The 17,826-nt window shown below is 37.7% G+C and overlaps 2 protein-coding genes across 2 annotated transcripts; both read right to left on the bottom strand.

The window, feature by feature from the left end:
* Window positions 1-1,530: 1,530 nt before the first annotated feature.
* Window positions 1,531-3,363, bottom strand: LOC134667228 (sucrose-6-phosphate hydrolase-like). Its single transcript, XM_063524554.1, has one exon. It carries the CDS (start codon window positions 3,320-3,322, stop codon window positions 1,712-1,714), a length of 1,611 nt encoding a protein of 536 aa, XP_063380624.1. The 5' UTR covers window positions 3,323-3,363; the 3' UTR covers window positions 1,531-1,711.
* A 2,540-nt stretch (window positions 3,364-5,903) lies between these two features.
* LOC134667263 (sorting nexin-8-like) lies at window positions 5,904-16,326 on the bottom strand. The gene is made up of 8 exons (XM_063524600.1): window positions 16,089-16,326; window positions 14,895-15,105; window positions 11,471-11,696; window positions 10,946-11,051; window positions 10,384-10,516; window positions 9,708-9,812; window positions 9,139-9,268; window positions 5,904-8,696 (listed from the first exon to the last, which is right to left on the bottom strand). Exons 2-8 carry the CDS (start codon window positions 15,095-15,097, stop codon window positions 8,550-8,552), a joined length of 1,050 nt encoding a protein of 349 aa, XP_063380670.1. The 5' UTR covers window positions 15,098-15,105; window positions 16,089-16,326; the 3' UTR covers window positions 5,904-8,549.
* Window positions 16,327-17,826: the final 1,500 nt, after the last annotated feature.

Raw genomic sequence — 17,826 nt, 5'->3', positions numbered from 1 at the left:
GGGTTAAACAAAATTTGCCCCCGAGTGAAACACAAAATTTTTCACCACACCAACCTGAAGCAAATATTAAATGTAAAACATCAAACAAAATCAAACCAAATCAAATCCAAATGAATGTTATTCAATATTTATCATCCAAAATCATCATTTAAAAGTCATTTCTACCAGCAAACATAAGAAACCAAATCAAATTTGCATTTGATTACTTTGTCTCACATGTGAATAAAATGCAACTTTGCTATCAGTTTTTGAAGTGCAAAGTAAGCCTTTCCGAGCCGGTGTGGTGAAAAAATATTTATCATTCAAAGTCATCATTTAAAAGTAAATTCTAACAATCAACATAAGGAAATAAGCCAAAATTTGAATCAAATTACTTGCCACTCTTGTGGGCAAAATTAAACTTTCTCATCAGTTTTTGAACAAACAAGTTTCAAACTTCTATGAAATAATGACGATGACGTATAAAAATAATACTTGCACTGCGTTTGCTATCAAAATCGTTGCAGGCTTTTCTTGGTCTAACTCTAATTAGGACCGAGACGAGTTTTCCGGGATGGGATCAAACAAAAACAACATCTTTTTACATAAAAACAGTATTATATTAAAATTTGACGTACAAAATTAACGTATATTTTATATAAAACACCTCAAAAAAGTTCGGGTAAGTAAATGAGGATTTGAATAACCTAAGTCAGCACTTAGCATTCGGATAATTGCAGATTTGGACCGTCGAGGATCGGATATCGAGGTTCTACTATAGACCCATTGATCTAATTGGTTTCGTGTCCCAGCTTAATATCACTCGATCATCCATGGGAAGCCTATGCCCAGGAGTGAAACCTACAGAAACACGTACGGTATTCTACTTAACAAAAATTTAAAGGCGTATCCTGACTATATAGTAAATTTTTCGCCAGTCTGATTAAATTGCCCGATCGAATCAGGACTTGCGGACGCAAACGCCAATTTGGCTCGCCGAATTCAACCGTCGATAATGACCAATATTATCGATAAAATGAGGTGGGGACGCAAGAATACCAATTTGTGACGCCAGTATTTTTGTTCTGGGGTATTTTTTCAATTTAGAGGGCTCTAATATCACCATAAATCTAAAATTGGTGATTGAATTGGAGATTGACGCCAATTTCATTTCTGATCAAATCGATCGATTTGATCAGTCCCGTCTGGATACCGCTTAAATCTAAACACTTTTAAGTAGGTATATAATCAGTGCAGTGAGTGAACGTCAAAGTAGACCTACCCAATTATTTGGAATTTGTTTCAGGTAGCAGCTTAACAATAACAGACAAAAACAGTTCCACATTAAAAAAAATTGGAGGAAGCATTAATCCTAATAAGCTAAATAGGGAGGAAAGGAAAAGCGAATAAAAGGTGGATGGACTGTGTGAGAGATGATATGAATCGAACGCCGGTGAATGATGAGATGAAAGGCGACAGAGGGGTATGGAAGAAAAAGACATGCTGCGCCGACCCCAGGTGAATCGGACAAGAGCAAGCGAATCATGACTTAAAGTTACATTACACTTTTAAAATTGTGACTTGTAGTTTACAAAACCGGATCAAGGTTAAGTCTATGCCGGTTACACACATACCCTTAAGAGACGACACTGTATAAAAAGTTCATGCTCTCATCACAATAGTCAAAAATTGCTTATCAAGCGCGGACGAACATAACAGTCACTTTGCCAATTCACGCATCTTCCAAAGCGACTTTGTTAGCCTTCGTCTTCGCCTTCTTTTCAACTTTCTTCCGATATTCATACTTCATTTTCTTGCTCGAAATTCTACTGTAACCAACACCCCGCCTGAGCTTATATTGCGTGATGTGGACCATCGTTTCTCCACCCACTTTAACGACCACACGACCTCGTGGTAGAGGTATCCTGCTTGTGAATACCACTTCACCGTTCCCACAATAGACCTCCACAGCGCAATAATCCATAAATATACGCCAATAGACGATTCCTTTGGGGGACCAGTCCGCGCGCCTCACTCCATCCTCTCTCCCTCTATCAACAGTTACATATCGATGTTCAGATGAATATCCGACTTTAAATTGACTGCCATCACCCCATTCGAAGGTGATACTTACATCTCTAGTGGCGGTTGTAGTATTTAAAATCAGCTCGAAATATTTAGTATCGGACGTGAAAGCGCCTCCAGGAGAATACCAAGCGCGCTCGAGGATTTCTCTGCGTAGCTGTTTGACTTCTCTGACGGGCGTCATGAGGATTTCTCCCTTTTTGTTCAGCTGTATCTCCCGCACTAGGGTGAGCATGTTCGCCCAGCCGTGCCGGGATTCTGCTAAGCTCGACATTCCTAATCCAGCTATTAAAAGCCTCCTCCCATCAGGACCTATTGTAGTCTTCACGCCATAGAAGTCATGACCATGGTCTAGTTCGTTAAAAGTCGCTGTAGACAATTCCATGTTCTCAAAAGCCAGTTTTTCGTATTCGAAGTGCCCGACAATATAGCCAGACTGATACATGTTTTTGAATCTAAAGCAGTCCGCCTGGATACCTTGAACGGATAAAATCAGAACATCCATACCGTCCATATCGATCATGTCGGGGTTCTCCCACATAAAACCCATGTCTCCGTAGGACTCCGCTAAGGTCTTATTGAACGTCCACACGTTCATGTCAACGGAGGTGTAAAGTTCTAGCCTACCGAGCTGTTCTCTAGATGTAGTCCCAAGCATCATGTAGGTGTTGTTCCTATGCCTCCACACCTTAGGGTTCCTGAAGTTGCCGACGCCATGCAAGTCTTCCCTTATAACTGGATTGTAAAGGTATTTCTGAAAGATGATTCCATCTGTGCTGATAGCAACGTTTTGAGTCTGCCAGCTTTTGGAGTTCCTCAGCGCGTAGCCAGTGTAGAATAGAGTAAGATAGCGATCGTGAATGATGGCACTCCCGGCGAGGCAGCCTTGTTTCTCATAGTAGTCTTTCGGCACGAGCGCTGGAGGGTAATGCGCCCAATCGACCAGGTTAGAACTGACCACATGGCCCCAGTTCACAGCCCCCCACGCGCCGTTGTTAGGATGATATTCGTAGAAGATATGATATTGGTTTTTGAAATAAATGAACGCTGCCGGATCCCGAAGCCAGCCAACTGGAGATGATATATGAAAAAGTGGACCATTCTTCGTCTTCTGTGCCGATTTTCTTTCTTTCAGGAAAGCTTCTATGTGTCCGTAGTCCAAGCTATACTCGGCCGTGGCTAGGCCTAGTCCGAAGAGCAATATAAACAATTCCATTTGGTGCGGCGTTTCAAAAAATACTGATATTGTCTTTGACATCCGATTCTAAGGGAAGCGAGTGTTTGTAAACAGCGACGTAGTAGTGATCGAACTGTAAGTATTGAATAGCACTGTAAACACAACAGACATATCTAATGAGTAGATAACGTTACGTTAGCATATTTGGAACCCATCTATAGTTCGTTTTTTTAGCATTAGAAAGAACTTGCAAGAAGGTAAGCGATCTTGACATGTATTTTAATTGAAAAACGCTTTTTAAAAATCAGTAACTATTACTAAATGAAAGCAGAAGAATATAAATGATCGTATTAGATTCTAAATGGTTACATATTTACCGTGACTTATTTTTTAAACGTGTTTTTCAATAAAAAGACACATCAAGATTGTTTACCTTATTTCTAATGCTAAAAAAAACGAAGTATAGGTCATTTGAACTAAAATATGTCAATTTTGAAAGGAAAGGTAAATTAAACAGTAGAAGTAGGTACGAAAGTATATAGGTAGGTACGTATATTCTGTCATCCCCTGCGACGGGGGATATCAGAGACATCGGAGTGACAATTTCCCAGTAAAAATGTAGCTAGAGTCAGACCAAGACAAGTCTGCAACGATTTTGAAAGCACACGCAGTGCAGTGCTATTTAAAACGTCAAACTTCTATGAAATTATGACGTATAAATAACACTTGCACTGCGTGTGCTATCAAAATCGTTGCAGATTTATCTTATCTTGGTCTAGTTTACTATTGATTCACTATAATTTTTGTGACTTCTGAATAAACTAAATCTCTTCAAAATCGAGAAGTTCTAAATCTGAAAAAACCCAAAATCAATTAAATAGTGATAATTTACATAATAGCACTCAGAGCTCTCTCTGTATACACGCATATATACGATGGCCAAAAAATAAGTGCATTCCCGTTGCCAGGGAGGTTTTGGGATTATACTGAGCAACTTTTACTATGGGACCAACTCCAAAATCGCATCGAATGCACTTATTTTTTGGCCCTGTATAAATAGAAATGCCTGTTGTAGCGCGACGTGAGCGCGACACACACGATGTCTATTTAAATATGTCTGTGGCTAAGAGATCTATTGTTGTGTTGGAATGTAGAGATACGTAATTTTTGGTTGTATAGATAAATGTGATGCATTGTTCGGTCGCGCAATACAGTTGATTGAGTTGATGTCATTTGTAAATCCTGTGGTAGGGAGATGAATACATATACATAGATGCACTAACTCAGGGCTCTCCAAACCCCGGCCCGCGGGCTAAACCCGGCCCGCGAGCCGGGGTTCGGAGACAACAGTTGTCGCGTTTAATAAGACATGAAACCACTTTATGTATATGTATATTTTTGGTGAATAAATATGGTCGTTAGAAGAACAGATTAAACAGACATTGTAATTTGTTACATGTTTTCATTAAACGTGATCATAATAATACGAGTATCTGCATAATTTGGAGTTGTTTCCTTATTGTGGCCGGAGGAATTGACTTTTCACCACACCAGCTCGGAAAGGCTTACTTTGCACTTCGAAAACGAATAGCAAAGTTGCATTTTATCCACATGTGAGGCAAAGTAATCAAATGCAAATTTTGAGTTGTTTTCTTATGTTTGCTGGTAGAATTGACTTTTAAATGATGATTTTGGATGATAAATATTTAATAACATTCATTTGGATTTGATTTGGTTTGATTTTGTTGGATATTTTACATTTAATATTTGCTTCGGGTTGGTGTGGTGAAAAATTTTGTGTTTCACTCGGGGGCAAATTTTGTTTAACCCTCGTGCCTTGAAACCCTCGCAACGCTCAAGATTCCATTTTTCGAACCACTCGCTACGCTCGTGGTTCAATTTTGGAATCTTTCGCTTGCTCGGGTATCAATATTAGCACGAGCGGTTAAACAACAACTTTGCCCCCTTGTAAAACAAATAACTATTTCACCACATCAGCTCGGAAACGCTTACTTTGCACTTCAAAAACTGATAGCAAAGTTGCATTTTATTCACATGTGAGGCAAAGCAATCAAATGCAAATTTTGAGTTGTTTTCTTATGTTCTCTGGTAGAATTGACTTTTAAATGATGATTTTGGATGATCATTATTTAATAACATTCATTTGGATTTGATTTTGTTTGATATTTTACATTTAATATTTTCTTCGGGTTGGTGTGGTAAAAATTTTGTGTTTCACTCGGTGGCAGTTTGTTTAACACTTTCACTACCGAGAACCCGCCTGGTAGGCACTCGTAATGTTTGCTCAGATGCCGGACAACCCGCCCAGCGGGTTGTTTTGTACGCAGATATAGACGACCGGTTTCTGGGGTAGTGCGCCGTTTTTTGCCCGGTTCCGAAAGTGTTAATCCTCGTGCCTTGAAACCCTCGCAACGCTCAAGATTCCATTTTCGAAATACTCGCTATACTCGTGGTTCAATTTTGGTATATTTCGTTTGGTCGTATATCAATATTAGCACGGGGGTTAAACTGCAACTTTGCCCCCTTGAAAAACAAATATGTATTTTTACTATTATTTTCTTATGGGTACCCTAAAAATATGCTACCCACCTAATATTATTGATTCATAAATATAGGATCTGCGTAAATAAAAATTCATGAATAAATAATTTATAATAATAATATATTTCGTGTAAAAAGTACTCAATATACAGAAACTTCAACAAAACATAATAACATAACCCTTGTATTAATAAAGTAATCATATCTAGATATAGTTTATATAAATACAGCTATATTTTAAACATATTTGAAGCCACTTTCTTACACTATAATAGAAACAATGACGAAAAGATATGGGTAATATCACAGGTAAAATATATAATTTTGGTCCTCTTTTCACTTCAAATAATTTAAAATTAATGTTATTATTTAAATGTAACAACAATATCATATTATGGTCTTCCATTAAGAACACACTTTACTCACTTATCTACCTACTTTATAATAAAACCCCCAAAACCTTATTATGCTTAAAATGTACGTATAATTAACAATAAATGGTAAACGTTTTCAAAATATTATTTGCATATTATGTCAAATTATCGATTTGGAAGACACTTGATTTCATTTGATTTATTTACAAAAAATATTATTTGGTAAATAATTATATGAATATAACAATTATTCTCAACAATCGTATACATATTACATAATCTTTATTTTAAATGATGTAATATACCCGAATAAAAATGTATACTTATCTACATAGTAAAGTTAAATATAACTAACAATTACGTCCGACACCGTCGGCGTTTAATATGCAACATTCATTTAATTATTTTAATTTAGGTTATACAATAAAATACATTTTGGATTGGCACTTATGTCAATAAGATATGTTTTAGTTTAGATTATCCGCAATTGAGAGTAGTATACCGGCCTAAGTCGCAAACCTCGTAGTCGTAGTGGTCCGGGGGAGTAACGAGGTTTGCGATTTAGGCCGACGATACAGAACTGTAATCAGAGTGTAGAGAGATCCAACACCCCCAACGGGAAGAACCCCATTATTAAATGTTTTACACTTTTTACAGGCACGGATGGGATTCTTCCAACGCTATAGTTCGTTTTTTTAGCATTAGAAAGAACTTGCAAGAAGGTAAGCGATCTTGACATGTCTTTTAATTGAAAAAGGCTTTTTAAAAACCAAAAACTATTACTTATGAAAGCAGAAGAATATAAATGATCGTATTAGATTCATAATAGTTAACATATTTGCCGTAACTTATTTTTAAATTGTGTTTTTCGATTAAAAGACACATCAAGATTGTTTACCTTTTTTCTAATGCTAAAAAAAAACGAGGTATAATTAGAGACGTACAAATAACAAGGTAGTAAAGGCGTATTAGAATATTTTCGAAGAGAACATACTCAGTGACGCGGACAATGTGGGGATGGCCGTGTCGGAGATCATAAATTACGTATAGTGCCATCTGTTAGATTATTTAGGACACCTGTGGCTAAGGAACGCAAACCGGCTTTATTTGTAAGAAATTTCGGTTATTAACCGGTTTTTCCATACAATTCAAAACCGGTTTGCATCACTACGAGGGGCAAACTGAAAGTGTTTAGAATAGACAAAGCTGAAGTAATTAGGACGTTACTCTTTATTTTAATGCGTGCTTCATCTCTTTCTCACCACGCGTACAAATTTTCATTAGGATAGGATTACCCTGAAGCGCACACAGCTCATTCTTCCAATGCCTTTTTTGTATGGCGATTTTAGGTCCTCGGAGGTTTTGTATGAAATTCATGAGGTACCCATCGGGATTCAAGCTTTTTTGACACAAAATAATTTAAGCAAGATTTTTTGAACAGTGTCATATGAATACTGAGGGATATCAAAAACTACTGATATACAATTTTTTGCCAGTATTTTTTATTAACCGCACAACTGTGCGATGTAAACTTTTGACGTCACTCTTGAATGACATGCTTCTCTATGATCATCCGTTGAATAACTACAAAAGCGATTAAATGTGTAATTTAAAAAATAAACAGACGTACAAGAACTAGGCTTCATTATGAAACTATAACTGAAGCCTACTGTAACTCTGTTGTTGGCTGAGCCCACAATGAAAATCGTTATAAATAGTAATACGAAAAAATTCTTAGGTCGAAATTGGAATAACGCTCGACGTACAATTTCCAAATTGCCATCAATCCTGAAACACAGATAACGACCATATTGCATATATGTACCTCAAAACAAGTATAAAGAGTTATATTTTCATAAATAATATGCCTCTTTTTGTTATATGATCTCTAAGTAGCCTTTTCTAAGAACTTCAGAGTTTCCTACGTACCACTACAACACAGACACAGCTTGTCACATGGTGTTCATGTCTTTACTACGCCTCCATGTGTATGTTGTATGGCGTTATCTACGCTTAATAAAATATGTCGCTTTTTAACACCGCAAAAATACGCCACGTAGAAAAATGCTCACTCATATTTTATGAATTATCCTGTATTTTCTCTATTTAAGTGAAATGTTAAATTTCTTTATGAGAAAATAAATTCTTTAACCACAAAATACGAAGTACGATCATAAAATCTGACCACTATTTTCAACGGTTGCACCAAACCGTCTGTCACTGTTAAAGCGTTCGCTGAATTTTATTCGCAATTCACTGTTGAATGACGTTGATCTGTCTGTTAATAGTGGTTGGCCTTAGATTCTAATTATTATCTTCGAGCAGCTAATGCTAGCATTCTAATTTTTAACTGTATACCTCTGTATTAAGGTCTATTTCGGTTTGGCGGCGTGTCGGAGCGCTGTATGCAGATCCGCCCAAAGAGTGGCGACGCGCGCGTGCGTCGCGCCTTGCGTGCGGAAGAGAGACGGAAGAGATTCGACAGCAGCTAGTGCGTAGGCTCGAGACAGGAGCGCTTCCTGTTGAAAAAACCGTTTTAAATTTAACATTATAACATTTTACAATAGTTTTATGATTTCAGATGAAGGAGTTTATGCTCGAATATCAGGTTATTATTATTAATGTTTGTTTTATAAATTTTATAAAATTATCAAATAAGTTGTTGTACTTTTACCAACCCTTTTTGGATTGGATTGGGATTTACAAAAAGTTTGAAAACTTTCTCAGCACTTTCTGGCAAAAATAACTAGAAATAAAGGAAATAATATCCGCCTGTTGTCTGCCTCGTATTCTTTGTGTGTCTGCGTATTTTATCTATAGTTTAGACAAGGACTGACTCATTTTAAACATAGACAGAGCGAATTATACTGTGTGTAAGAAAGGGATCTGTAGAATTTTCGGGCTTCTAACTGACTGACAAGTTGTGTGTTGCCAGACTTTATCTATCTATGATCTGTGTACCTGCGTGGCGCAGCAGAGCGCGTACCGGTGTCGCTCGCGCAGCAGCTGACTCGCGGCCGAGTGCTTGTGCTGCGCGGCCGCCGCGGCCCGCTCGGCGTGCAGGCCCCGAGTCAGACGCCCGCACAGTTCCCTGAATATTTAATTAACACTTATACTATAGAAGTACATTGACAGAGCAGATAACACTAGTTATGCCCCATACTATAAGTCGAGGTTGAAAAATATCTAAGAGGCTCTAAATATCGACGCACTACCTTAATGTCTTCTGTCTATCCTCGTGATGCCCAATGTACATTAGGACGTACACTCAGTTGCGATCGAATGTCAACCTTAATTAAAAACAAAGTAGGGAGCATTTCATATGTACCGTAAAATTTTGGAACAAATGAAATTCAACCTAATTTAAAATATAAATAGATTCTAACTTCTTTGGCTATCATTTTGTATGGTGGGCGCGGCACGAGACTGCAGTAAAAATAATAGATAGAAGATATATGTTTTTGGCGCTTTGTCTGTGTCGATATTAAAGCCCTTGACGGTAAAATACACGTCATATTGATCATTCATACCTGTAAGCCCCTAAAGCATCTAGAGCCAACAGCAGCCTCCCTCCAATACCATCTTCTGTGAAGTCCGTATTTTCTGTTGTATTTTCGCCCATCTCAACCGCCAGTCTGCAGAAAAAAATATCATATGGATTTTTTTTATTTAGAAAGGACTTTATAATGCATACCATAAGACTGAAAGTCACTTAGCGCTTCACAACTTCAACTACTTTAAATGTTCCCCTCATGGACCACCTACAAAAGTATCGTACAGTTAGCAGCTGAAGTTGCTAAGCGGGCGAGGTGTTCAAAATAATCATGACGCGACTTTATTGTTAAAAGAATAAGAGCGTGTCAAGGTTATTTTGAACACCTGGCCCGCTTAGCAACTTCTGCAGCTCAATGTACCATCGTCCACATTGTCACCTAACACTTCGTAAACCTTATTGTAAATGGAAGGTCCGCCGATGCCCAGTGTAAAGTTTTAGTGTTTGTACACGTACAAGTTATGAACTCTATAACAATTTGCATAAGGTTGAAACCCACTCGGCAGCGACTTTAAGTGCTTCGTGCACAGGCGATCAGCGGGCGGTGTCGGAGTCATTGGTAGCGGAAAGCGCGTTCAAACCAGCTCCGAGTTCTCTTGTATTCGCCATTTCTGCTTAAACTCTATAATGTAAGACATAAGGTTGAAACTCACTCGGCAGCGACTTTAAGCGCTTCGCGCACGGGCGACCAGCGGGCGGTGTCGGAGACATTGGTAGCGGAAAGCGCGTTCAGCCCAGCTCCGAGTTCTCTTATATCCGCCTTTTCTGCTTCACAGCGACTCTCCGCTGAAAAAGGCGTAGTTATATTAACTGCCAAAAAATAGGTATATGCCCAGATAGCACAATGTATTGTATAAATTTATTGAGCAATGTAAGGGCAAATAGGTAAAAACCTAAATCTGAGGACTGTTGTCTCTTAGGTTGGTATTCCACCTCACCGGTCCAATCTTTTGGTCCAATGTGCATTGGGTTCCACTCTCTCCCTAAGCAAAATGTGAGACGCAAATACACATTGGACGAAGAAATTGGACAGGTGGAATACCACCCTTAAATACGTTTATAAGTAAATCTGAAGCCAGGAACATACTCAAAAGGCAATCCCTAGATTACCTCTCAAAGGCTCCGCATTATGGAATAATTATTTACGAAGATTAACGCTCACAAACGGGCTCTCTTTTACTCGTTAACTAGATGTATCTGGTTAGAAGGACCAACCTCTCTCGAAGATTTGGAAGAGCCTGTCCAATCCCAGCTGTACCAGTCGCAGTTGCTCTTGACTCGACACGAAAGCTGCCTGCATCTCTTCTGTGGTCATGTCTCTCTGGAACAATTTACAAGATGAACTTTTGATTGTGTTAATATAGTACAGTCCCAGTAATCTCTAGGTTACCCTTTGCATTGGAAGCTCTGCCAAGTTCTATAGAATAATTCTATAATAAATGGGAAAATTAAACTTGACATAATTTATATTTCGCACCACCACCACCAAGCAACGGGCTTAGGGTTTCCCCAGATATATCGACGCGCAATCGGCAAACGCCGATAGGAAAAAGCTTTTTATCTGCGCAATTCTTATTGCAGAAGATCGGTCAACAGGCGCCGGCCGATGCGAGCTCTTATTGCGCAGACAAAGCTTTTTCCTATCGGCTTTTGCCAATTCCGCGTCGATATATCTGGGAAGAACCTTACTACCTTACTTAACTTTAGACTTTGAAGAGTAATAAATAAGGTTCAACTTACAGAGCTGCTCTCTTGTGTTCCTGCCAACGTAAACTCGTCGTGTTTAGGCTTCTCGAGTCTCGAGTTTGCCTCGCACAGGAACGTTCTTAAGTCGGCATCGTGGGCCAATACGGGGTGCCTCGCCATGAGTGTCAACCATCTTTGGAGGGCGGCGCGGCGCCGTTGAAGGAAAAGGGGGCTGCCGCCATTGACGACTACGCGTTTTGGGGGCAAGCGGCATACGGCACTGAAAAATTAAATTGACATAAATATAAGTTATTTGTGTACCCATTACCTATATAATACCTTGAAGGTTAAGAAAAGAAGCTCAGTTTCAGCTTTTACATTCGGACCATCCGTTACATTTCACTATGCTGCTTAACTATTATGCTCGATTGAGGCGCCCGTAAACAGTTATGACCGTTATGGGGCACATTCGATATTTGATAATTGACATAATATTTATTATTGCATATACTTTCGCACAGTTACTAGCTTGTTTTAAATCTTTCACAATTTTATTATTCTCATCAATGATAATATTTATAGGTATTTTATTTTAGATGGATTATTAAATCAATTCGGTTCTGTCAGGCGTGGCTCACTCCGCGATTTCGTCGCTTTGCAACAGGTAGCTGCAAGTACATCCGTCCTACACCAATTTTGGTGACTAGCCATAAGACTCGCGTGGCGCTGTCGCCACCTAGCGGTCATATCTTTACTATTCGTAACAGACGCGTTTTGTTAGAGAGTGAATCTTCTGAACCTAGTACTATTTATTTATTCTGTGGTTCTGATGTCATGTCGTAATTTCATAAAAAAATATTACCTACATTCAAATAGAATAGATAGTATAGAGGGGTCCTGTCATTGTGAATTTTGTAGTCACAGTAAATTTACTGCCATCTATCGACACACGACTAAAACTCAAAATGAAAATGTATAAAAATTATCAAAAAAATGTATATATATGGATAAATGATTTTATTATTTTTATATCATTTTGATCCATGTTCATTCACTCATATCTATGTGTTAAAATTGTTAAATATCAAACAGTGTCGTTACGCCACCTAGGCGAGCATAGGCTAAAGGAGTGTGCGGCATCTATCCGAGAATGACTTTTTCTTGATTTCCGAGGCACGTTTTTTCCTTAGACTTTATTCATCTTATACGAAGTTACATATGTGTTTGCCTACATTGTAATTATCATCATTATCAGAATATTGGCAACAAACTTTTAATTTATGTATTTTGCCACGACCCATAATTTAAGGGGTCATCCATTAATTACATCACACGTTTAGGGGGAGGGAGGGATCAACAAAATGTGACATATGGTGACATGGGGGAGGGGGGAGACACAAACTTTGTGACGTCACTTTAACTTCATCAGTAACCGAAAATTTATTTAAATTATTTTATTCGCTGTACATTTAAATAACAAGTTTTTAAAACGATAATCGTTCTTATTCGTTTAATTTTCTTTCCTAAGCAGTTTTGGGTTATAAAATTACTTATATTTATATCGTCAAAAATACTTTGATAAAATATTAATAATACTTAGGTACTTACTTAATTCGATTTGGCGATTTCGTAGAAAAAATGTGACGTCACACTAGGGGGAGGGGGTTTGCCAAATGTGACCAAGTGTGACAAGGAGGGGGGGGAGGGGTCAAAAAACCTAGAAATTCGTGTGACGTAATTAATGGATGACCCCTTATGAAGCATCACATTTTTATACAGTATTATATTGCAACATAACGAGTCGTGATTGAATTTTTATCTCGAGGCCAACCGGGTTTACATAGCTTACCTACATTTAGCTTTATTGTGGTTTAAAGAAAAGCGGACAGAGATTATTAAAACTCAGAAAAAGACTACAAGGCGTTAGGTTTTTTTTTGCAAGGATTCTTTATGTCCTATTCCGGTATTCATCGTTTTCTATTTCTGTCACTACATCAGGTACGAGATATTCAGAACCATGATTTTCGAAGTGTGTGGTTAAAACATGTTATCGTAAGTTATGCATTTTAAAACTCGTTTTAAAAGAACATAAACAGCAGTCGTTTTCTGATATTCCCTTTTAGCATTTGGCCATTTTACCCACTGGAATTTTGGCAAGCGACTTTATAACCATATTAGCGCGTCATGCACAACACAGCGAACTTCAGCGTCGAATCCGCAATCGTTTCCGTTTTGTTCCTAGCCCCAAATGTAAAAGGGATATTTTCTATGTCCTTTCCGCTGTCGCTTGTCGCTCACGCCAATGTCGCGAATCCTGCCATAAAACGCAAGGAAGCTGATAATGAACGCTTATCGCATTTCCTCCCACGCGGTGAACTGACCACATAATCCACTTAAATTTTAACGGGCATAAAGGTATGAAATTACGAAAAATTGAACCTTATCATTGTTTAAATAAAGTTCACAATCATTGTGAAAGATAATTCCCTCTGTTTTATAAAGATTTAAGGCATTAAACTAATCAACGGCCGCGAAATAGGTCTATGACTAGATTATTTAATGTAATCATATCGGTAATTTTTACATGCAACACTTTTCTTCTTAATTTCTTTAATAATTATCCAAATTGAGATAACTAAGATAAGGATTAGATAAAAAAATATGCTCAATCAGTCATGTACAAATTACACGCTGATAGGCTATGAAATTTACGATACCTAAGGTCAACTTCGTCTGACAACTGTTACGAGCTCAAAGAGAACTTACGAGGATTACAATAAGGTTCAAAATTAAACTGTTACTCTGTTTATCGAATTATATGAGGAATTTGCCAATTACTCTAGGTTTTCCAAGTCAGATTTGAAACTTTGATTCACAGTTTCACATTATGCCATTTATACAGGAAGAAATTTAACAGGTTGTTTTTTCAACTGGCCATTCCCAAGTGTGAAGTGATGGAAATGATCAAATTGGGTACAATTCGATCATTTTAATCACTTCACTATCATAAAAAGTAATTGTCTCTTTCTTCAGAGTGCCCCTAAGATTGTGAATAGGGAATGCTTCCATACTGTTTATATGCGAGAACCGGGAATTCCCGGTGCTGGTACTGTATTTGTATAGAAAGCCAGTACCAGAACCACTCCCTATTTAATGACCTATGTTTCTCAGATCGAGTTTTAAAAAAAAGTTGTGAAAATGACATAGATTTACTTTCAACAATGTTCCCAAAAGTCGGAACAGAAATTACACATTCCAACCTAGATCTGTGGGGGGCATTCCACCAGGGAAACATTTCATGACTTGGCTAACAAATCGGCAATATATTCACGAACATTGAGGTAGCTGAGTAAGCGTAAGTAGCAAAGTAGACACATTTTGTAACCAACATTCTTATGGAATGCCCCGGAAGGATAAATTCAGACTGACCTGACATATGTAAACTATAAAGTACACTAGTAGGAATAGGAAGACTTACCGGTACGGATATTTGGCATAGAGTACATCATACAGCTGTACAAACTCGTTATATCTCCTCGTCACAGTGGTGCCGTGTCTCCGGGAGCTGACATAGTATTCACAGTGCTTCAGAATGAGACCCTTACGCTCGGGAACCAGCTCCACACTGATTACATCTGTTGCCTCTAGGTCTTCAAAGGTTATTATTTCAGAATTTGACATTGTTATTGCTGAAATGTTTAAATAATAGTAAATAGGTAGTTTGGGAAGTACCGTGTCAGGTAACTTTAGTCCACAACTACAACTAATAAGAATATTCAAATTATATTGACTTTTATATAGAATATAAAAGTCTAGTTCTATATATTCTATATATAATATAGAAAAAGCATTAGTGTATCTAAGCTCCAAAACAAAATAACAAGTAAAAATCATAACTTAAAGGTCTTAATGAACCTTCAACATTAAAAACTGGACCATAGTTGTACTTAAGGATTATAGTTACCCGAGTTTACGGTAATGAAATTTCGGTAAAAGTAAAAATAAAATATACTCTCATGGCTACTTACAGTACTGACCATATAACCCAATTTGTGGAGTCTTTAAAACCTATTAACTTTTATTGTATTTTATAATCTCCTGTTATCTGTATAACAAGTGTAAGACTCTTTCCAATAAACATAATAAAACAGATAAAAACAGAAACAGATTTATAATAGCCCACAGGTATGCCAAAATGATTTGATCATAAATATAAAATAATTATCTTGTAATACTGTACAACTGTAGGATAAGTAAGCAGATATTGATATGCAATGAATATGGGCCATCTGTTTAAACATTCATGTATAAATTAAATATCATTATCACAAACCAACTAGTGCATGCACAGACAAGAGCTATGTCAAAGTCATAGTTACATATTCATTTCTGTACTTGGTCTGTAAAATATATATTTAATTGAATTATTGAAAATTAAATCAAGGGAAACAAATATTTTTCTATAAAGTATACAAGCCAAGCAAAATAAAATAAGTGAGATCTTTATCCAACTATTAACCATTGATATACCTAAACGTTAAACGTTTAGAGATTGACTAAAAGTCTTTAGTACGAAAATAATAACTTTTCACTTTTCTTTATGACTGTATAGTACTTAAGTAGATAAAAATAGGGTTAGACTTGCAAATGTAGTAAATAAAACCGATCATACCTGGGAGTACCTACTGATCAAAAGTTTAAACTAAGTTAGATCTAAGTAAGACATTCGCTACTTGAAGATCGTGATAGGAATCCACTTCGAAACTTTCCGCTGCTGACACTTCCCACACCGTGCAACTGCAAAATGTTGATAGAAAGTTATTTAAACAACACAGACTAATGAAATAAATTATATGTTACACGTAAACAACGTGACTAGTTCACTAGCGAACTTAATTTGCATTGCGAGAAAAGTTAAAGCGAAAAGTGACGTCAAACCACGGACGTAGAGATTAACTGGATGGCGGACATTGGCCAAAAAGTGTGTCCACATGAGATAGTCAAGGTGGGCCGTTGTATCTCTTTCTAATTAGGGTGACCATACGTCTTATGTATGTGGGATATTAGGATAACATTTAAATATATAGTTTGACCAGGATCTTTCCTTAATCGTGCATAGTTATATTAGTAATAGAAATCATACTGTCTTTTCGCCTAAAAAGGGATGGATATAGTTTTTTCTCTTCTGTAAAACGCTTCACACAACCTTAGGTACTTAATTTAGTTGTTCTAAATGGTGTGTTCACATTACGGCACCTATGCAATTAAAACTGCACGAGGCCATGCGCTTAGCGAGGAAGAGAACCCTATGGAGGAACCTGGTCTTCAACAGAAGGATATGATGTCACGATCCTCAGTATTGAGGGACCATGTGAAGAAAAAAAGCTGTTACTAGTAGGCGTAGGTACTGGATCACGAACATGGTCGATCGTCAGGAAGGTGGTCCGCCGTAACGTCTGTCAAGAACACAGGTATGAGTGAGAGAGATAGAGAGACAAATATGCTGACAGAACCAGAGGGTCTACTGTGAACCATGTTCGACGTGTTGCCTCTCTGTCACACTTACGTACGAATTTACAAGTGCGACAAAGACGCAACGGGGTAGGCTCTCAGGACAGTGGAGGAATTACATACAGTCTTTGCCGCCTTAGGCCCCAAGCCCTACATAGCAAGCTCTAGCCGCCCCCCTTTCTCAGCACCCATAATATAGACTGCCGCCCAAAATATCTGGCCGCCCTAGGCCCGGGCCTACTCGGTCTTAGGACAAATTCGTAACTGCCTGAGGGTCGCGTGGGTCCGCTACGCCCGCTTGCTATCGTTTTTAACTAGGACGCTTGTCACTGGACCATAGACATCGAAGTTTGCAAATTGCGAGCATCTTTCTCTGTTACTGTAATTACTCCTTTATAGGAGTAAAAGAGAAAGATGCCCGTAATTTGCGAACTTCGGTGTTCACGGTGCTAGGCCACCTGTGCGAAAAGAGAAGAGTCGTGAAATGTAAAGAAATTAGTGATGTGCCGTTCTTAGTAAATTTTCCAAAGAGGGTAAATTCCCAGTAACGTTTCTGGTATCGTCCCAAAAGTCAGTAAATTACGATAAAGTTATATTTTTCTTTTATTATCAATGTGTTTATTATTATTATAACAATGCATAAATGTGTCTGTAATGTTTAAGGACTTTGGATTTCAATTTTGGTAATTATTTATTCTGTATTGGCTCTCATTTCACCAATTTAAACATGCCGAAATAAATACATACCTATTTATATAAACTTACTTAAGTACCTAATAAAAATTGTGTAACACTGATTCTCATCGTGCCGACATCATAGTCACCCTAATGAGTTTGACAATGTTGTCTTGTATTTTTATCGCAAAATATAATAATTGTGGCTTCCTGGTGAAACAATA

This window comes from Cydia fagiglandana, chromosome 9, assembly GCF_963556715.1.
Source record: "Cydia fagiglandana chromosome 9, ilCydFagi1.1, whole genome shotgun sequence".
Lineage (NCBI taxonomy): Eukaryota > Metazoa > Arthropoda > Insecta > Lepidoptera > Tortricidae > Cydia > Cydia fagiglandana.
This window is presented reverse-complemented; position numbering and strand designations above follow the sequence as displayed.